Source organism: Ambystoma mexicanum, chromosome 2p, assembly GCF_040938575.1.
Source record: "Ambystoma mexicanum isolate Mex_15411 chromosome 2p, UKY_AmexF1_1, whole genome shotgun sequence".
NCBI lineage: Eukaryota > Metazoa > Chordata > Amphibia > Caudata > Ambystomatidae > Ambystoma > Ambystoma mexicanum.
In genome coordinates, this window is record NC_090923.1 from 1,418,350,412 (window position 1) to 1,418,372,281 (window position 21,870).

Sequence of the window (21,870 nt, forward strand, 5' to 3'; positions counted from 1 at the left end):
AGCAGGAAACGCCCATGTTCTCTCTAGACTTGCTAGCCTCAGCAAAGTTGTAACCCTGCTCTCTGCCAATCATCTTTATCTTTTGTTTGCAGTGGACTGTATCCTCTCGGCATGGACAACTTGGAGTGCATGCAGCCAGTCCTGCGGGCTAGGGGTTATTTTCCGGAGGAGAGATGTGCTACGACAGCGGCTTCCAGGCGGTCAATGTGAAGGCGCTGAGTTTGACAGCCGCACGTGTTTCATTCGAGCCTGTCCAGGTGAACTAAGACATCATAGTCTTGGAAGGGTGAACAGATGGTCTGAAGTAAGGCAGGTTGGAGAATCTGTTTGAGGAGAGAAGGGAAGGCACATAGAGAGCGCGTGACGATGTGAGGCAGAGTGTAAGGGAGGATGGGAAGAGAGGAAGAGGAGGAGAACAACACAAAGTGGGTGTTTGCAAAACGAGAGAGTACAAGAGACAGAATGGGATGATAACAGCGGGATCCAGCACAACATAAAGTATATTTAGTAGAAATACGTCAGGAAAAAAGACTGAAGGTAAAAGCTAATAGAACACGCAGAAAAGTGTCAAAGGGAAAGGAGAGATGGGGAGAGAAGATGTGACATAAAGAGAGAGAGAGAGATGGAGGAAACGGAGAGAGAGGAGAGGTAGAGAAAAAATAACAGAAAATGAAGAAGCGAGAAGGAACCGAGGAAAGGAAACAGAGAAAAGCATGTTGAAACCAGGCAAATGTGCAGGTATTTGAAGGTGTAGGGGTGTGGTCAGGCAAGTGGGTAGCTGGATACCAGACATAGGACACATATTTGGGGACTAAACATAAATAAAATAAGAACATAATACTAGGGCTAAAATATAGAATGGTAAGATATGGAACTCGCAAGGGATTAGACATAAAAGAAAGACTGCAAAAAGTAAATGATGACACTCACTGGATATCTCGCCTGTGTCTCACGGCATGGACTCGACTGGCCTAGTTTGTGGCTCTCTAGCACACACTGCACCAGAGCGTGGTGGATGCAAGTGTGCATCGTAACCTCGACTGCAGGCACTGCAGGCAGCAGCGGTCTCTAACAACACCTTTCCAAGAAATGGAAATTGTGCCAGGTCTCCACCAGTTCTTCAGGTTACAGAGCCTCTTTTACGGTGTAGAGTATGTTAATGACCCACGCTATTGTCTTTGACATAAACGTCGACCTCCAGTCATTTTCTGTGCCATTCATTGATCGGGCCATTTATGCCTGTCTCACTGGATCTTGACCATAGCATGTGATTCTTGGCGCCATCTTGGAGAAGAGCACCAGTGAATAGATGGTGACATCATACCGTCAAGAGACCTAATTCCCAATGTGCTCACTCAGCAACAACCACTCACTAATCAGTCTTCCTTTCATGTTATTTCACAAACTGGAACAGCACAAATAGGGAGAGTAGTGCCTGGTGGTCTGTGATGAGTGTGAGCTGTCTGCCAATTATGAAGTGGTGGAACTTCTCACATGCCCACACTGGGGCGAGGCTTTCTCGTTCAGCTTGTCAGTACGCCTGCTCACAACTATTGCACTCTCGTCGGGTTCCTTAGGGTCTGTCTGGGCGTACATGGTGCCCAAGCTGACCGGGCTGGCGTCAACAGTGAGTTCCGTGCTCCACTCCGTATTGAAGTATGTGACTTGACGGTTGTTGGCGAGTTCCTCCCTGATGGTGCTGAAAGCTTCTTGGCAGCACGCATCCCATTCGAATGGGGCATCTTTCTTGAGGAGCCTCCAGAGTGGGTCTTTGAGGGTGGCATAGTTTGGCAGGTAGCGAGCACAGTAGCCGGTTTCCCTAGGAATGATCGCAATTCGGTCCCCCCCGGTGGGAGCAGCTTGTTTGACAATGGCACTGATTTTGTCGGGGTCGGCGGGGATCTCTTGGTCTGAGAAGACGTGGCCAAAGAAACGCAGGCTTTGTTTGTTGATGGTGCATTTCGGGCCGTTGGGGGTGAGTCCGGCCTTGTGGAGGATGCTGCATACCTTTCTCAGTGCAGTATCGTGTTGTTCCTGAGTGACGCCAAAGATCAGGATGTTGTCGCTATAGTTAAAGGCATTGCTTATCGGGGATATCAGCCTGGGAATCATCTCCTGAAATATTCCTGAGGCCGAGGAGATCCCGAAGTTGAGCCTCTTACATCTGAATAGTCCTTCGTGGGTTGCGAAAGTGGTGATGGGTCTGGAGGTGGGGCCAAATACCAGATGGTCATACCCTTGGTTTGGGTTTAGTTTGGAGAAGCAGATGCTTGGTTGAGTCTCAACAGCATGTCTCCAATGTTGGGTCCTCTGTGTCTTTCCCTCTGGATTGAAGTGTTTGGGATGCGCATGTCTTAGCAGAGTCGTAGGCGGCCGTTGTCCTTTGATACAACCACCAGCAGGGACACCCGTGGTTTGGGGCCTTCCACTCTCACGATGATATCATTGTCGAGGAGTAGTTGCAGATCATGCGTGATTTGTGCTTGTAGGTGGAAGCCGACTAACACTTGGGTCAATGTGGAGGAATATAACAGTGTCTTTATCATGCCGACCCCGTCAAATAGTTTTGTAAATGTGGATTTGAACCCTTCAATGTCCATCTCATGGCAGGAGATTGAGCTCAAGATGTGAGCTCCTGATGGGATGTGAGCTTCTGGTGGTATTCCTTGTATGACCTCAGACAGGTCATATTTGATGTCCATCAGTGCTAGGCGGATTGATAACTGAGGAGGCACTGCCCCGTTGTCGGGATGTGGATGACATGGATGGTATTCTTCGTCCTCTGTGCGGCAAGTCTTATCGAAATTGACCCTTGGATTGGAGTAGGTGGGCTGCTCCCCACTGGAATATGTGAGCTTGAGATAGAAATAGCAGGTTGGCCCGCGCTATAGCGTTATATGTGCCCTCGTTCATGATGTTGACGACGAACTGGTTGTGCAGGTTACCTATCTGGACTGCTACTTTTAGTGCTGTGCTCTCATCTGACGTGTCACTGCAGTGTTGGTCGTCAGCTTGATGAGGCCCTTCATTTGGTGGCGGGTTCTCATATGGGTCGTGGGGTAGTATGGTGTTGAGTATGCATTTCTGCCCCATTCTTGATTGGGGCCTTGCTCAAAAGCTGGGTCCATTGACAGGTCGGGTGTGTAATCATACGCATCAGAATACCTCGCAGGTTCTTCAAGGTTGAGGCCTTAGACTGCTCTGATGAATCCCTGTTGAGCTTGGCTGGACGGTGCATGTCTTTGTTGGGGTGCTTTTGGAATATCTCTGTCCTGGTATGGGTAATGACTGGGCCCTCTCAGCTGTTCGGGTCTCCTGGCGGTGTTGGACAGCGGTAGCAGCCTGTAGGCAGCTAGCAGGGGTGATTTTTCCCTGCACATCGTTTGGAAGTGATTGTCTTGGCCACACCTCATACCCATCTGCCCTATGGCTGGGCATTGGCCCCTGTGTGGAAATTCAAATCCATTGTCTCTCTCCTTGGGGCCCGTGGTGTAGACTCCAGGGTTCTTGTCTTCCTGGCCACCCTGTGTAATAGGGGCCTCCTTGGAGTCCGGTGAGCACCGCTGCTACAGTCTCACCCTTCTTTGGGTTCTCTATGGCTGCTGCTTGAACGTCCACCCTTTCATATATTCTTGCTAGGTCGACGATTTCTTGTTGTGGCAGTTTTTTTTTAGTAGGTGTTTCCTAATCTGCGATGAGGTGCAACCCTCTATTAACCTGAGTCTGATTGCTTCATCGTCATTGAAGTTGGCAAAGTCACAGTAGGTCATTTTCTTTTTTTTTAAGTCAGAGGATGAATTCTCCCATTGTTTCATGTGGTAGATGTGCACACTGATTGAATGTGTACCTCCCACAGTCCCTGTTGGGGAGGATTATTAGTTTCCTGTTGATGGAGGCGATTAGGCGTTGGTAGGTGTTCTATTCTTGTGCCAGTATTGTCTTCATGATTCCTTTGATCTCTTTCCCCGCCAGATTTGCAAAAATGTCTGTTTTGCTGGATGAGTCTTGGTCACCTATGGCCCTCATAAAGTCCTCAAACTCCTCCATCCATTCTTCCCATCTCTGACCTTTGTCGTGGTGCAGTTGTAGTGTAAATTGGTTGAGGCGTCGCAGGAACGCCGCTCTGGATACTGGTCCTGTCCCGATAGCGGCTTGGGATGCAGCTCCCATGGCTGCCTGTGCTCCTTCTGACATTCTCGGGTGTTGTTGTCTTTGCTTATGAAAGCTTGGTCACGTGGTCGGTGAGGTCTCTCCTGTGGTGGTGCAGTCAGTATGCCAGTGTACTGTTGCCTCACGACCTGTGTGCACATTGCCTTCTTCTGTTTATTTTCTCAGTTGCAGGGTGGGCTTGGTTTAGGGATCGGTTGTCCCTTTGGGTGCTTTTGCAAAAGTCACTTCTCTGGTGGTCAAGTGGGCGCTGTGTGTACTCGGGCTGTTTCTGAATTATGATGATCACGTCTCATGCGCCTTTTGTTGGCGTGCGCATGCGCGTTGTGTGGGGCCCAGTTGGTGAATATTGCTGCCTCCCTCCAGTCTCTGTAGCAGGCCTCCTTACTGCTGTCGTGTGATGACCGGTGCCTCCTCCTACTTCACTACGGCCTCCTTTGCCAGCTCCTCCTGTCCGTTGCTTGGGCTCTCTCCTGCTCCTGGCCGTCATGCAGCAGCGTTGATTTTTGTGGATCTTCGTCCTCGTTGGTAGCTTGGGTGGTTGGGTCAGTGTCTTCTTGCCAGTTCACCATTGGCAGCGTGGGTCTCCTCACACGCTGGACAGTCTGCAGATCCTCCGCGGGTGCTTCCTTCCTGGTCTGGCCATCCCCACCAGCGTTGTCATTCTTCTTTGATGGGCGGTGACTCCCCCTCCAGTCTGCACTTTCTGCGCATTCTGGTGATGGTAACTGATTGTTCACGGCGTGGCCTGTGTTGCCTCATCGCCAGTTGTTGTGCCCCTTTCCTCCCCTTAACACAAGACAGGGACACTTCATTGGTCACTTCAACTCTCCTTTATTCTTTACATCAAAAGCCCTGTTTCTCTACTTGCTCGTCCACTTCCTCCCTCCTCCCGCCCCTTCCCCTGCAGTCCTTCCTTCTTAAAGGGGCTACGTTCCTTTTCAGCCGCAACACACATGATTTAAGAATAATGCAATATACACAGCACAGTGTGAGCAGTAAAGTATGAAGAACATGGCAAGAGCACAGTGTACAAGGGAAGGAATAAAGAGCACAATATGGCGTGCACTCCGATGATCACACTATTAAGAACACGTTATAAAGAGTACACTATGAAAATAAGACTATGGGCACACCTAAGACCATGTGGATGGCCCAAGACAGGCATTTCCTTGGGTACACCTCACATCAGCTTTGCAAACAGTCCAGGTGGCCAGTATTCAGCACCAGACAACAACCTCTTACTGCTTCTGACAATGTATCAAGTACCAGAAATTCTTGGCCTCATTTAGGAATACCCACCCCAAGTGCTAGGATGCCCACAAGTGGCATGTAGTGCTTTATACAACCCTAAAGAAATATATCATGCACTGTATGAAAGGCATAGCACATAGACAGTGCCAAGGGGCTACTGTGAACAGCACAGTGTGATCAGTGTAGGAAGAAGTAGCCCACACAAACAGCAAACTACACAGAGCACAGCATAAACAGCACAGTACTTAAAGACACACGACAAGCACAGCAATATGAACAACATAGTGTAAAGGGCAAGGGGTGAAGTATACTGCTTGATGAGAAATGTATTAGCTTTCACATACTATAAAAGAGTGCCACATTATAGCTCAGTTTCAAGAAGACAGTACAAGCACAGTATGCCAGGCACAGCCTGAAGTATCAAGAGGACAGTACCTATAGTAGAGTAGAAGAGCACTGTATAAATGGCATATTATGCAATACCTAGTATGGGGACAGTATGAATGCCCCAGTATAAGATGATGAGCAGGGTATAAAGAAAGCTGTTAAAGGGCACAGTAGGAAAAGCAAAAAAAACAAAGAGAAAGGTATAAACATCTCAGTGTAAGTAGTACAGCACCAAAGGTTCCTTGGGAACGGCGGAGTACTTCCACGGTATGAAGAGCACAATCCAAAGGCAATACTACAGAGAGCACAGTGTTGCGCGAATAGTGAGAAGATAAAACGATGAATAGCACAGTGCGACGCCCGTGGTCCACGAGGTAGCTCATACAATCTCCAATGTTTCTTCTAGGCAATGGCGCCTGGACTCCCTGGAGTGCGTGGTCTGCATGCGATGCAGAGTGCAGCGGAGGGGTGAGAAGCCGGAGCCGAAGCTGTGAAGACCCACCTCCAAAGAACGGGGGGCTTCCCTGCCCCGGGGATGCAATCCAGACAGAACCCTGCAACCTCCAGCCCTGCGGAGACTCGCGAGGTGAGGTGTTCCCTCCTGCTATATGGTCATGGGCTTGACATCCCCTGCCTCACTTTATACCACGTAGGGAATGGGTCAAGGGAGGCGGGATAGAAAACATGTGGGAATTTCAACGGGCTGGGGATTGATGTCTCACTACACACCACACTGCACAGGTGTGAAGAGAGGGGACACTGCAAATAGGTCATCCTTAAGGTTTAGAGGAAAGAATCTTGCACATTAAACTGTCTCTAGCCCAACAGCAGACTAATGACAAGAAATACAACCTACGGTATGTACGCAGGGTGCATTCTGAGTAACTGAGCGCCCACTGCAGAACACTGAGGCATGAGGTGAAGTAAATAGGTTTGGGGGCTTTTTCTAGGACATGGGCTGTAGCAGAATGCTTATAAATGTGATTGCAGAGCAAAAAGTGGCAGATGATATAATCAAAATGGTTAATACAAAGGTGAGAAACAGAATAAACTGGCAAGCACCTGAGAACAGTGTAGCACTGTCAAGTCTGCATAGGAGTACCCGCTTCCATAGGGTGGGGGCAGCCGACGTTTGACTCTACAGAGGTTTTGGACAATAGTGAAGGAGTTGTAGCCCATTCATCTGAAGAGGGCCAAGGTTTGTGGAGGCCCGGCATGGGGTACACAGGTTTGTGAGGTGTGCGGGGACAGCAGAGATAGATTAAGCCCGGACCACACACATATGGAAAGTATATTTTATCAAAGGCATCCCCTTTCTGGGAGCATTCCAGGGAATCTTTGAACTATAGAAAAAATGGGAGAATCCCAAAGAAACTGGTCTCTGAAAGGATGGCCATGGTTGGGCAGAGGCAGTCACATGACACTGCTCAGCTCAAGGCACTCGAGTCATGGCAAATGTGCCCGGCTGAATGTCGAACCAACTCATAAAGAGTCAATTCAATGTAAAGGAATGGACCCACCAACTGTTTCTTTTCCCAATAGCGCCCGGCGGAATGCAGCGATTGGAATGAAACCCCAGCAATGTGTGGTTATCATACATTGACATGTAAACATATATGTAAATCGAAACTGAATCAATGAATTATTTTGTGAATAGGTCTACTTTCGTCAGTCTGGCGGTAAAATCATGTAGTGTCAGATTAGATGGGCTTGTAGTGTAGACCGGCCACTACAAAATGGATTCCTTTACAGCTGGAATTGGAGATACTCCTTCCTCAAAATGTGCTCATCCCACAGACATACCCTTGCGCTAATATTCCACAAATACTTCTTTATAAACGTTCCAACATTGTTTAAAATGTAGGTCCACAAACTGTGCCTTCTCAAGCCAGAAGCTAGTATGTGAAACCAACAACAGGCCCTGGGGAAAATTACGGGCCCGATTCATGGAACTTTTAGAACAGTGCAAATGTGGTGCAAAGTCTACCACTCTGTAAATATAGGTGTTTGTTGGCAGTGCAAAGTCACTTTTCACTGTGCTAAAAATGTCATGAATCAGGCCCATGGGGCCTGGCGGTTCGGAATAAAGGGTGCCGGTAGCAACGTACTGGCAACCTTTCTGGAGCACCAGACTATGAGAATGCCTCGTGCTGGGAGCACCGGCTCCTCCAGCCATGGTTTTCATGGAAACTCTGTGGTACGGAGGCACGGGGATCTGAGGTGGCGGAACAGTGTTACGAGGTCGGCGGCACCGGGGGGTTAACGCCGACCTTGTAATGAGGCCCACAGTCTGCATTTTTGGTAAGTGAAACAGTGTTCTTTCTTCTGGAAAATGTAATCCTTTGAGGAAACCTCTACTAAATGAGGTATAATCCATTCTGGAAGATATAGTCCTGTGGGGAAATGTGCACAGGCTGAGGCAATATACTCCTGTGGGTGAAATTTGCAGAGACTGAGGCAAGTGCATCCTGGTACATTTAGCTAATTAGGGGTACATGATTCTGGGACATGCACTCTTGGGACATCTGTGAGAGTAAAGCATTATAGCATGCTAGGACATACAGTCTCTGGACGTATGGTCTTATAGTCACGCCACTATTGCCTCTGCACTTGTCCTTAGGAGAGTGCACTGTGGCACATGCACTCTGTAGGGATCGGTTCCATGTGTTAATGTCCCCGCAAAAATGTTGCCGTACAAGAATTGTGCTGTTTCTTTGCAGCGACGTTATCATATGGAAGCTTTTTTTTTTTTAAATGGAATGGGGAACACCCCTGCAAACCTGCTCCCATTTACCCCATATTTTGTCTCCTTATATAATGTCACCTATGCCGTTTCCCGGCGACTATATGTATGGCGACATTAAATAAGGGGACAATATTACCTGATACCGTAGGGAACTGTGTAGTTCGGGGGGATGTAGTCTTGTGGGCATCTCTGTACCTAGTGAAGTCGAATACATTCTAATGCATGTGCTCCTGCTGGCCTCCGTACTAGTGGCAGTAGTGAAGGAGCATGCATTCTGGGATTGCTTGGTGTCCTTGGATTGACCTATTGTAGGAGCCCCTCAGCTCATGAGTCTGTCCCTAGCTGGCATATGAGGGTCCATGTCTCATTTGATGGCTAGTTCTGCCATATGAGACAGTGCTGGCTTTAGGTGGCTTTCTATAGCTGCACGAAGCCCATTATTGCAGTACCAGATCATTTATGATGACAGTACACGGGCATATTAGACTGTCCCTCACATAGGTTTTCCATACCTGGGATTATGAGGCCCTTTGTGGCATTAAAAATCAGACTTATTGGCTTTGCCAATGCTTGTTTAATTTTGGGCAGTCGTATTGGCTTTGAGGGGTGGGGTGTGGATTACTTTGCTTTTATACCCTCACCTCTGTTTCCCACCCTTTTCATCCACATCTCACTTAGATTGTCCCCCTGGGATGGTTTTCGTGCACGCGGAGGACTGCGCCAGCGGACAGGTGGACCTTTGCCCCCAGACCTGCCGGGACTTAAATGCAGAGAACACCTGCAGTGGTGACTGCATCGAAGGTGGGTATCGGAGAGGCATATGAGTGCAAGAAAACATGGTTTTACTTGTGCAGTGTGATGTCTTTCATTTCACTGAGAAAAGATGGACTATGATCATTGCACGAATTTGGTTCTGGGATCACATGGGCCCCTTCCTGTATCTGTATCTGAAGAATGGGGGTCGGCTCCGGCTCCGACGGCTAATACTCCCGCGTCTTTATTCATCTTGGTGATCACAAAGGCACTTCTTTAAAATAGGGCTGCACTCACTGCCAAGTAAGATTTACTTTTACATTCGCTCTGATATAGCTGCTGGCATCCGTGTACATAAGGACTTGCACCATGCTTTGCAGGAACCAGGGGACAAATCCTAAAAACAAAAGTGGGGGGACTCATTAACATACGCAATGGGATGTGACATCACCAGAAATTAGCATATGAATGTCAAGTATGCACATTTCATTCCATTGGCTTTACATAACCATTCAAATTGCCCAGGGTGAATGGCATTTGCCTTTCACAAAATCAACAGACACAAAAAACCAAGCGAGGCTATTTTCTTCTACCTGTGTTTTGAAACTCTTACAAGTTGTAGATGTTTTAAACTCCATTATTACCCAGCGAGGGGGGTGTGGCAGCCCCCCAGCCAAGGGGGAGGCTCAGAAGGCAGGCGTTACCAGACGGAAAGCCCACCGCCCTAAGCTTCCTCAGAGCTGGTGGCTGCCATCTCCCCTCACCGGGAATGAGGTAAGTCTATCCGTCCCACCACCCGCCATCCACAGAATTCCCTCCCAACCCCCACTTACCTTCTTTTCTGTCCTTTTCGGGAACAGACATGCTGGGAACACTTGTGGCCCCAGCGCATCCGCCCCGATCTGCGACAGGCCATCATGGAAAGGAATAAGACCTTCTCTCCTTTCCATGGCGGCCATTTTTTTGTTTATAATTTTTTAATGGCCACCATGGAAAGAGAGAAGGGACTACGTGTAGTTCCTTCTCCCGTTTCCGTGGCAGGCATTTATTTTGTTTGAATTTTTCTATTTTTTTCAATGACTGAAACGCTGTTCATATGGGCCGGGGTAATAATAGCATATAGGCCCCTCGTGTCGCGGGCATTACCACTTCAGGTACCTATGGGCCCCCCGGGCATTACCTGAAGTGTTAATGCCCCCCATGCTCAGGGCCTATTGCTTAAAAAATCAATTAAAATGTTTTCCCTGGAACCTGCAGTCCTGAAATGTGGCATTTCACCTTTAGTTTTTTGCATGTGGTAACTGTGGTTTGAGTCATGAGGTCAGCATCAAGTCACAAATTCCAAAAAAGACAGTCAAATGTTTCTCATTTTACACACTGCCTCTAAATAACGGTGGGGGGTGGCGTCCGCCCTCTATAAAAAGTGGATGGACGCCGTCCATCTGCGTGTTCATTTGATTTGAGCCTGGTGTTGCACACACAATGGAAACAAAATCTCAAATTTTTAATGAGCTGCCGCACCTCATCCCGTAATCAAAGAAACTCCAGACTATCCAAAAACATGCCCTTTGCACTGTGCTTAATATTCCACGCTGCCAGCACATCTCAACTGCCCTCAGAGCGGTCCATTGGCTCCCCATTAAAGAAAGAATCTCTTTCAAGACACTCTCAATCACCCACAAATGCATCTCCAAGTCAGCCCCACCATACTTATCACAAAAACTCACTAAGTCTCAGCCATCCAGGCCCACTAGAACCCCTTACTCTGACAGGCTTGTGCAACCTAAATTCAAACGTGTGAAAGCACGGAGCTCAAACTTTCCAGTTATGGCAGCTAAGCAGTGGAATTCCCTCCCACCTGCTCTTAGAGCAGAATGTTCCTTCTGGGCCTTCTGCAAAGCCTTTAAAACTTGGCTGTTCAAATAATCTGTTTATGTCAACTACAGTGTAATCTGCTTGCTATTGCACGAATGTTGTCTTCCTTGCCCTCAGGCTCTTCATAATTTTAAGCCTCACCGTCTTCGGGCCCCATGTAACTGGTTTCACAGCACTCTGATGGCTGAGGGTTTGTGCGCGCTTTACCAATGAAATAAATAAATAAATAAATGCATAAATTAACATGTATTTTTATGTGGAAGACATTTGCTTAAGATACTGGTGAAATTATTATGATATAATATATGCAATAGCACCTGGACCATTCCAAGAGTTGAATGGGATTACCACAATAAATGATTTCAGGACCAAATAACTGGACAGACTCAAGGAATATGGCAGAATACTACTTTATTATCAGTTAAATAAAGTAGGGAAACCTGGTGAACAAACAGATTATAGCTCACACACTCTCAATGCATTTCGGTTACACAAAAGGTGTTCTGCCTTGTCATACGTCAGCTATGACGTCATCCTACATGGCTAACAGTAAAAACCTACTCGGTGGAGTGATTGGTTAAGGGGAATGTATACATATAGTTTGTGTAACTGTTGGTATCCTCATTTGATGCCTCTTATCTGGTAGGCACGCCTTGAACCACCTCTAACTATGTAAAATACAGATAGTAACGTAATACCAGCAGCAGATGGGCCCGTCCAACAATGCATGATCCGCCATTACATAGACCCAAATGATTGGTTGGCGCTCTCTTACCAACCATGAACATTCATCTTGTTAGCAACTCCTAAGCAATGGAACCCATGTGCAAAGTAACGCAGTCACACAACTGCCTTTCTTAGCTAATTAGCCTACCATCTCTCATCAGTTAGACCCTAGGCCAAGGCTTCTTCTTTGTAGTTGACGGTGCTGACTGTTCTCTTCCTCAGAACTTTAAAGGGAGTAAAGGTATATTGCTAACTTCATCTGGAGCTTTATGAATAGGCCTTGTTTTTCGGTCCTCAATCACATGTAAGGAGACCATAATTTTGTCAATTTTGCCCTTCTATTTAATGTTATTTGATTCAATTGTATTGGGTGCTATTACTCCCTTGGCCTCTGGAGACTTGGTTGCTCCATTCTGCATGTGCTTTCTGCATCTTTAATTGAACAATACTTGGTATTTACAACTGTTCTCTTGTACATAGCTTATCCTCTTCGACTCCTTTCGAGCCATATAGTTGCTCTTGCTGCGGCTTCCTTGATCCTGAGCCAAGCAAATACCATTTGTTCTTCCATGAATTTGTATTCCAGTGCCTGTCAGCATGACAGCCTTGGTTTCGCTTCTCGAGGATTCTCGCTTACTATTATACGATGCCAACATCCATTTTCTTAGCATGGCTGGTTTGTACGCAATCTATTTCCTACTTTAGCAGGCTTTTTTATGCCTCATCTACCTTGCTTTTCTGCATATATACATTTAGTACATCTGTTGTCACTTATCTTCTTAGTATATATGGTTTTTCTTCATATTAGCATATTTGTTTACTTCATTGTCAATTCTTTAGATATTCATACATCGAGTTTAGTGCATCCACGTATCTTCTCTCTTTAATGGTGTCACTTTACATCTGCCAGACTTTACTTATAGCCAGTGGTGTCTGCAGGCTCATGTCTACTGCATCAGTTCGAGGGTACATTCGATATGAGTGTATAAAGTCTGTCATACCTTCAATGTTGTATTGGGATGATGCCATGCCTTGTTGTTCTTCCAGTATGATGGAGGTGAGGAGGAGGGCTCTATAAATGACGTGTACATCTGCCTCTCTACAAACACATGGCATCTTGCAATAGCTGTATAATAGCCTTAGAATAATGTTCTTATTAGATTCTACTTGTGACATCACAACTGAAGCGTAATCATTTATAATCCTTTAGCTGTGATGCCAGCAGAGAGAATTCCAGCTGTCACTGCAGCGCTTGATTGAAGCAATGAAAAGCTTTTCAAATTCCTTGCTTGCCTAATAGTTTCCTGTGATGCATTTCAGCCGGTAACTGACAAGGAACTGTTTATAAGAGAATGTTTATTTCGTGCACTGCTGGAGTTGAACTCATGTGAGCAGGAATCTGCAGGAATCTGCAGGTTATTCCTTATCTTAAAGCACAAAATGCACGTTTTTCTCCATACATTTCTATTAAACTGCTTGAGCTATTTTTCTGCTACATATTAGGAGCTGCATGTTTGAGTTTTTAAATCCAAACAGATTCTATATTGATTATGTGGATCAGCAAATGGAAGATCTCTTAGATTATGTTATGTAAGTGACAAAGTATTTAAGGGAATGACAGTGTGTGGAAATGTGTTATAAGGAATAAAATGCCCCTACCATACATAAAAAGGATATTGCAAGACACCTTTGAGTTCTGTGACCTTATATTATTTAAATATTATTTAACTAAATATGCTGTTGTTAGTACTATTGTTGGTTTAATTATACCGCTGTACCATAATCATAGCTTTTTTGTAGAAAATTCTTTTACTATGGTTATCCATAATTGTTTTTAAAAGTTCCTAATTAAACAACATTTGGTGACAGAGATTATCTAGAAACAATACATGCACTTTGGTATATAATTTGTTAAAGTGTACTAATACATTTCTTCTAAATATATATATATATATATATATATATATATATATATATATATATATATATATATATATATATATATGTATATAGATATTTCATTGGTTATACAGTTAAACAAGTAACCTTTTACCCTTACATATAAAAAAGATTCCAAATAAAAAAAAGAAAATGTATACAAATATCACTTTTACAAATGATCAAATTCCACACATGAACATTCAATCATAAAAATACCTAATACATTTCATCAAGACATTTTATCATTATACAGGAAATTTCATAAGACATAAGACATACAATGAATCACAATAAAACATTACTGTCTAGTTGTAGGCTATCAATAAATCTGACAACTGATAATCCTAATGAGGTAGTGCGACCCGCTAAGCATGCTTTCCAAAACTCCTCTCCGTTTTTAGAATAAAAATATTAGCAATAAAAAGCCTTTTTACCAAATTTACAAGTACACCCGACCTCATTTATTCGACATCGTCACAGCACGTGTCCTGTTTACAATGGTCCTCCAACTCCTGTTCCTCCCCACTCTCCTCACCTGATTCCAAGTCTTTCAGGTGTCGAAGTCTGTGCGACAGGTAATCCTTCTCCTTCTTGTGTGCAGTGTATCTATCTCGGGGGGAAGCCACAGTGAATGCTGGTAAACAGCAGTCCTGTGGCTCCCTTCCCGCGATTAGACAAGTAGTGAAGGGAAAAAGCCTTAACAGGCAGAAAAAACCCTTCGTCGAGAAGAACAGCAGATTGAACGTTCCACCGATCCCCGCTGGATACGGAGTCCTTGGAGGTAAGTAACTGAAGTGTGTAGCAGTAGCGGGATCGGTACCAGATGGAGCTCCGAAGCAAATGCAATACCGCTGGAGGACATAACCAGCGAACCTCGCCTGCGGAGAATGGAGCTGGGCTGAAGCGGGCGAGCGAGGAACTGCAGACGGAAGGACGGAGGAGGAGGCGGATGCGGGAGAAATCCGCTAGCAGCTCAGGAGAGAAAACACAGAGAGAAAGGGTAAGCAAGGAAAAAGAGAGAGGAGGATGGAAGAGAATGAGAGAGAAACAGTCCGCAAGGGGGGCAGACAAGAGAAAGCAAGAGGGGCGACCCGCGAGGCCGAAAGTGAAAATACTAGCATTTGACCCAAAGTAGCGAGGAAGCGCAGCTAGGGGGTTGCAACGCGGCGACTGCTGGGGGAGGGGATGTTAAGTACCTCCCAGCGGTCGCCATGTTGGAAAACCTCTAGAGCGGCCAATGCGCTGGGGGAAAGAAACGTAATGGAACTATCCGCTTGGCTTCCCGACTCGGAGCCGCCAACACGGATACAGCCGCCAAGTTGGGCAGCGGATCACAGTATGCCCCCCTCCAGAGTGCAAAACCCCGGGCTTATGAGGGAAGAGAGCATGAAAACGAGCCAGTAACCTGGGAGCGGTGATGTTAGAAGCAGGTTCCCAGGAGTCCTCTGACCTCGGGTACCCCTTCCAAGACACTAAGTATTCCAATCTCCCACGATAATATCGAGAATCTCGCAAAGCAGAGACCTCATATTCATCTGAGAGATTCCCCTGGAGGAAGGGCTGATCGGGGGCGGGTCTCTGGTGGAAATCAGGGAAAAAAGGTTTGAGAAGAGAGGCATGAAAAACAGGATGAATGCGGCTCAGGTAAGAGGGCAATTCAAGCCGAAAGGAGACAGGATTGACCTTGGAAAGAATGAGAAAGGGACCCAGAAAACGAGGAGAGATCTTAGAAGGGTGAACCCATAGTGGTTAGAATCTGGTGGATAACCATACTTTGTCCCCTTCCTTCCAATCAGGGCAAGGTCTACGATGCTTATCTGCTTGACTCTTATTGTACCGGCGGCTCTCCTCCAAGCACCGTCTGGCGGTAACGTGTGCATCAGATATAGACTGCAGGACTTCTTCAGCCGTCGGGGAGTTTGTAGGCAACGGTATGAGAGGAAGGAAGGAACGAGGGTGCACTTCGTAAGTGCAGAAGAAAGGGGACAAACCAATGGCAGCATGTGAAGAGTGGTTATAAGTGAACTCAGCCGTGGGGAGCAGAGAGACCCAATTGTCCTGGAGCCGATTGCTGTAACATCTAAGGTATTGCTCCAAAGTGGCGTTCAGACGCTCAGTCTGACCATTAGTTTGTGGGTGAAAGCCAGAGGATAAGGCAGGTTCCATACCCAGATGAGAGCAAAGAGCCTTTCAAAACTTGGAGATGAATTGGCTGCCTCGATCAGATATGATTTTGTCTGGAAGGCCATGGAGTCGAAAATTATCTCGGGCAAATACCTCAGCCATCTCGATAGCGGTAGGCAGACCAGGTAAAGAGGAGAAATGAGCCAATTTAGTCATGGTGTCCACGGTCACCATAATACATGTACAGGAATCGGATACCGGAAGGTCAACAATGAAATCCGTAGATACCAAACCCCAAGGACGTGTGGGAGCTTCCGGTTGGATGAGAACACCCAAAGGCTTGCCAGAAAGGGGTTTAGCCATGGCACAAACTGGGCAACTTCGTATATAGTCCTCCACATACCTCTTAAGTTCTGGCCAAAAAAAAGATCGAGCAACCAATTCGGAGGTGTTGTGCTTACCACGATGGCCTGCAGTGAGTGTGTCATGGCACCAACTAATGACCTTTGGACGTAAGGAACCAGAGGGAATATACAGCCTATGGTTGAGATATAATAAACCTTCCTTTTCAGTATAGGGTGTCTTTCCGTTGGATTGGGGACCTAGACCTTCCGCAGATACCCCAGCCCGTACGTCCTGAAGAAAAGTATTTAATAGGCCCAGAATCTTATTTCTGCGGAACATAGGCTCAGGGGCTTGTGTCTTCTCCTCATACCTGCAATCCTTTAGAGAAAGGGCATCTGCTAACGTATTGTTGGTACCGGGCAGGTAAGTGATCTGCAGATCGTTTTGGGCAAAGAAGTACACCCATCGGGCTTTTCTGGAGTTGATGCATTCCATGTTTTGCAGGACTTTAAGATTCTTATGATCCGTTCTGATGATAACTGTATGTCTAGCTCCCATCAGTAGATGTCGCCAGCTCTCACATGCTTGTTTTATAGCCAATAACTCCTTCTCCAGTACCGGGTAGTTAAGTTGGCTGGGAGACAACGTTTTAGATAGATAACCTATGGGATGCTCCCGACCTTCAAACTGTTGCAGAAGAACTGCTCCAATAGCCATGGCAGAAGCGTCTGTCTCCACATTAAATTGCTTGATCTGGTCAGGGTGGCGAAGAATGGGAGCAGAACAGAAGAGGTTCTTTAGACGATGTTCTGCTTCTTTGGTCCAACGAAAGGGATTGTTCTCTTTCTTGAGCAGACGAGTTATGGGAAGAACGTTATCAGAAAAGTTCGGGATGAAAGTGCGGTAAAAATTTGAGAGACCGAGAAACCTTTGAACTTCTTTGACCGAAGACGGAGAAGGCCAGTCCAAGATAGCTGCCACCTTACCGGGATCCATGGAGATGCCTTCTTCAGAAAGCTGATATCCCAAATAGGGAACTGAAGATGCGGCGAACACACACTTCTCTGGTTTGACGAGGAGCTGATTGTAGTTAAGCCTTTCCAGTACTTGTTGGACATGTGTTTTATGTACCTCTAGGTCGGCAGAGAAAATAAGGATGTCGTCCAGGTAGATGATTACCGAGACTGACAACAGATCTGAGAACATCCGGTCCATGAACCATTGGAACGCTGCAGGGGCATTCACCAAGCCAAAGGACATGACCATGTACTCATATAAACGGAACAGAGTGCGGAAAGCTGTCTTCCATTCGTCCCCTTCGGCTATCCGTAATAAATGGTAAGCATTCCTGAGATCTAATTTGGTGAACCAACGTTCCCCTTGCACTGCCTCGATGATCTTGTGAATCAATGGCATGGGGTACCGATCTCGAATTGTAACTTTGTTGAGGCCTCGGTAGTCAATACAGGGACGTAATTCAGTAGAGTCCCTTTTTTTATGAAGAACAAAGAAGCACCAAAAGGGGACTTAGAAGGGTGGATGAGCCCGTTCTGCATATTGACGTCCAAATAGTCTCTCAGAACTCCTCTTTCCGCTTGTGTTAAGGCAAACATTCTGCAGAAAGGAACCAAAGTGTTGGGTTCTAGGTCTATGGTGCAGTCCTCCAGCCTATGGGGAGGTAGAGACGCTGGTTTTCTTTCAATGAACACCTCATGGTAGGGAGAGCAGTATAAGGGTAGGGCGTGTACCCCGGTCAACTGCTTGGTCAACACAGTCATGTTCTGAGGATCCCCACAATTAGGGAAGCAATGGAGTTTGCAGTATGAGGAACAAAAGTTCAATTGGTTCTCCGCCTAGTTTATGTGTGGGTTATGTCTTCTGAGCCATGTGATGCCGAGAATAACCGGAAAGTGAGCAGCTCATATTATGTCGAACTTAATAACCTCAGAGTGCTGAAAAATGGTAATTGAAAGTTCTTCGGTAGTATGAGTAATTGGCCCTGAAAAAAGCGGAGAACCGTCAACTCCCTCCACCTTCTGATCTTCATTGCGAGGCAATCTGCGAAGACCCATCTGTTTGATCCATACAGTGTCTACAAAGTTCCCTGCGGCACTGCAATCTAAGAGTGCTAAGCATTCGACCGCCTTGCCGTAGACATCAATGAGTACCGGAAGGACCATAAGCCTGGAATCCTCTGGAATAGAAGGGGCTGAAATCGAGAGAGAAACGTAGGGACTGAATGATGGACCAGGAGCCCCTCGGAACCAAGTCCCTACTGGCGCCGTGGGAGACCGTTTCCCTGTCGTTTCTGTGGAAGTTCAGTGTATTCTTTGAGGAGGTGTTGGTCTGAGCCACAATAGGCACATAGGCCCTTCTCTTTCCTTCTTCTTCTTTCAGCCGCCGATAAGGGTCCTCTTGTGGATCCGATTTGCATGGGCTGATCCTGAGTGTGGGAAGAGGAGGAGGGGGCTGTAGAGGAAATTGCAGGATCGGCTAGATGAACTGTAGTTCTCTGTTTACGTCGTTCCAAACGCCGTTCTTGTATACGATACTCAATTTGTAGAGCGGCAGAAAGCAAGTCCGAGAAAGAAGGCGGTCTGGTCGCTCTGGCAAGTTCATCCTTAATTTCCTCTCTGAGGCCTCGCCGGAATATGTCATATTGTGACTGTTCTGACTACCCAGCACCCGATGCCAACGTCTTGAATTCTAAAATATATGACAGGACATCAGATGACCCTTGTTGAATATCTAACAGATCTTCACAGGCAGTATAAGTCAACTCCGATCTTTCAAAGGTCTGTTTCAACAAGGTCTGAAACCCTGCAAAATCATGCAAGATAGGGTTGGCACCGGTCACCAGCGGAGTAACCCATGCCAGGGCATTGCCGGTCATATTGGAAATCATAAACCCGATCTTAGTTTGATCGGTGGAAAACAAGCGGGGCCTGAAAGTGAAGTATACTATACAGGCCTCCAAAAATTCTTTGACTTATTTAGGGGTTCCATCGAACTTTCCTGCAGAGAGAGCCATTACCGGATGTTCTGGAGATGGAGGTTACTGAGTTGAGCTCATCTGTTTCAGGACAACGTTTTCTGCCTTGACTGTTTGCAGCTCTTGAGACATTCCTTGGATAGCTTTCCACAGTTCTTGAATTTGCTCTTCCGCCGACATTTTTTCAGGTTGGCGTTGCAATCTGTCATGTTTACAATGGTTTTCCAACTCCTGTTCCTCCCCACTCTCCTCACCTGATTCCAAGTCATCCAGGTGTCGAAGTCTGTGCGACAGGTAATCCTTCTCCTTCTTGTGTGCAGTGTATTTATCTCGGGGGCAGCCACAGTGAATGCTGGTAAACAGCGGTCCTGTGGCTCCCTTCCCGCGATTAGACAAGTAGTGAAGGGAAAAAGCCTTAACAGGCAGAAAAAACCCTTCGTCGAGAAGAACAGCAGATTGAACGTTCCACCAATCCCCGCTGGATACAGAGTCCTTGGAGGTAAGTAACTGAAGTGTGCAGGCAGTAGCGGGATCGGTACCAGATGGAGCTCCAAAGCAAATGCAATACCGCTGGAGGACGTAACCAGCGAACCTCGCCTGCGGAGAATGGAGCTGGGCCGGAAGCAGCCGAGCGAGGAACCGCAGACTGAAGGAAGGAGGAGGAGGCGGATGTGGGAGAAATCCGCTAGCAGCTCAGGAGAGAAAACACAGAGAGAAAGGGTAAGCAAGGAAAAAGAGAGAGGAGGACGGAAGAGACTGAGAGAGAAACAGTCCGCAAGGGGGGCGGACAAGAGAAAGCAAGAGGGGCGGCCCGCGAGGCCAAAAGTGAAAATACTAGCGTCTGACCCAAAGTAGCGAGGAAGCCATGTTGGAAAACCTCTAGAGCGGCCAATGCGCTGGGGGAAAGAAACGTAATGGAACTATCCGCTCGGCTTCCCGACTCGGAGCCGCCAACGTGGATACAGCCGCCAAGTTGGGTGGCGGATGACAGCACGAGCCTTCAACCAGTCACCCAGATTTATGGGGTTTTGATAAAATAGTAAAGCCTAAATGTATAAAATTTGTCAACCAATTCCAATGTTTCTGCATCAACTTTCCATCGTTATGCTGTACCCTTCTTTTATAAAGCACATTGCATGGTCTTTGTTTTTTTTGGAATTAATCACCAGATTATTTAATCATGCAAAGTTCTCAAAAGCATTCAATAGATACAGAAGACCACATTCCATACAGTCAAACATTAAAAAGTCTTCTATGTAGCTTATTCACGTGACCTTTAAATTTGACAGTTTAGGGGAGGCAAAGGCCAGAGGGAGCAAATTATATCCTATATCAGACATATACAGATTAAAACGACAGGGTGTCTATAATAACTTTGACCTTTGTACATTGTTCCCATTGTGTACGTGTGACATTGCTCATGGAGCTTTCTGCAGTGCGTTCTTTATACTAAAATATCATATCCCAGAGTTAACAGACAAGGTATTACCATAAACCCATGTTGAAAATGCTCATTAACTTTTATAAATTGAACAGTTAAAAGAACCAAGGAAAACCAAACAACATTGATATGCAGTTAATGAATTAGTTTACACATTCCAGAATGTTCTTATACAGTCAATCAGGAATATGTTTGGGGAGTTTCTGCCCTTCCTCCCCTGAACGCATCTGTAGGCAACCTCTGTGTGTCCTGTAGTACAGTTCCTGTTCTCTCAATACATATTAATCTTTATCACTTTTTAGTTTTGGAGGATAGGTGGCCAACCACTTGTGGTCAAAATATGCCTCTTGTGTGAGTTTTCAGCTACGTATGTGTTTATAAAAGTATTTTGGTTGGCTGATTCCTTCTTATTGAACATTCCTCCAAGCAAGATGTGCCTGACCCTAATATGGCAGCTCCAGGTATATCCTGATTAGATAAATCTTCCTGTCACTGAAGCTGCACCTGACCGTAACATGGCAGCTCCAGGTATATCCTGATTAGATACATCTTCCTGCCACTCTTTGTCTACCACCACCTATGAACACTCCTCCCCCATCCTAAAAACGAATGCCATTCCCCTCTGTCACCCACCACCCTTGCCCTGCTCTATGTTCCTTACCTCCCTTTGAGCCCATATGTGTTGGATTTCATAGTAGTCTCCCTCTCCCCTGCCAGCTGCAGCCAGAGCTGGAAGCTTATCCAGCGAGCCAGAGGCTTGTACACTGTGTACGATCCTGAAGCTGATTTCTTTCGCCGCTTATATGAATTGAAAGATGCAATGATACTGAAAGTGAAATTGACTACAAGTATGAGAGGAGGAAATGCCGGAAAACAAAATAGAGAATGCCTTTTCCATTAACCCGATAGAAGATGCATTTTCCATTAACCCGATAGAAGGTGCCTTTTCCATTAACCCGATAGAAGGTGCCTTTTCCATTAAGCCTAAGGAAGGCGCCTTTTCCATTAAACCGAAGGAAGGTGCCATTTCCATTAAACCAAAAGAAGTTGCCTTTTCTATTAAGTCAATGGAAGGCATCTTTTCCATTAAGCCGAAGGAAGGCACCTTTCCCATTAAGA

At 46.2% G+C, this 21,870-nt stretch overlaps 1 protein-coding gene across 1 annotated transcript in view; it reads left to right on the forward strand.

Annotated features, from left to right (window-relative positions):
• The window catches only part of LOC138567897 (SCO-spondin-like), a 1,036,222-nt gene that overhangs the window by 486,215 nt on the left and 528,137 nt on the right, over positions 1 to 21,870 (forward strand). The window contains exons 54-56 of the mRNA XM_069646396.1: positions 93 to 257; positions 6,215 to 6,394; positions 9,233 to 9,355. Coding sequence (XP_069502497.1) covers positions 93 to 257; positions 6,215 to 6,394; positions 9,233 to 9,355 — 468 coding nt within the window. The remainder of the gene's footprint in view (positions 1 to 92; positions 258 to 6,214; positions 6,395 to 9,232; positions 9,356 to 21,870) is intronic.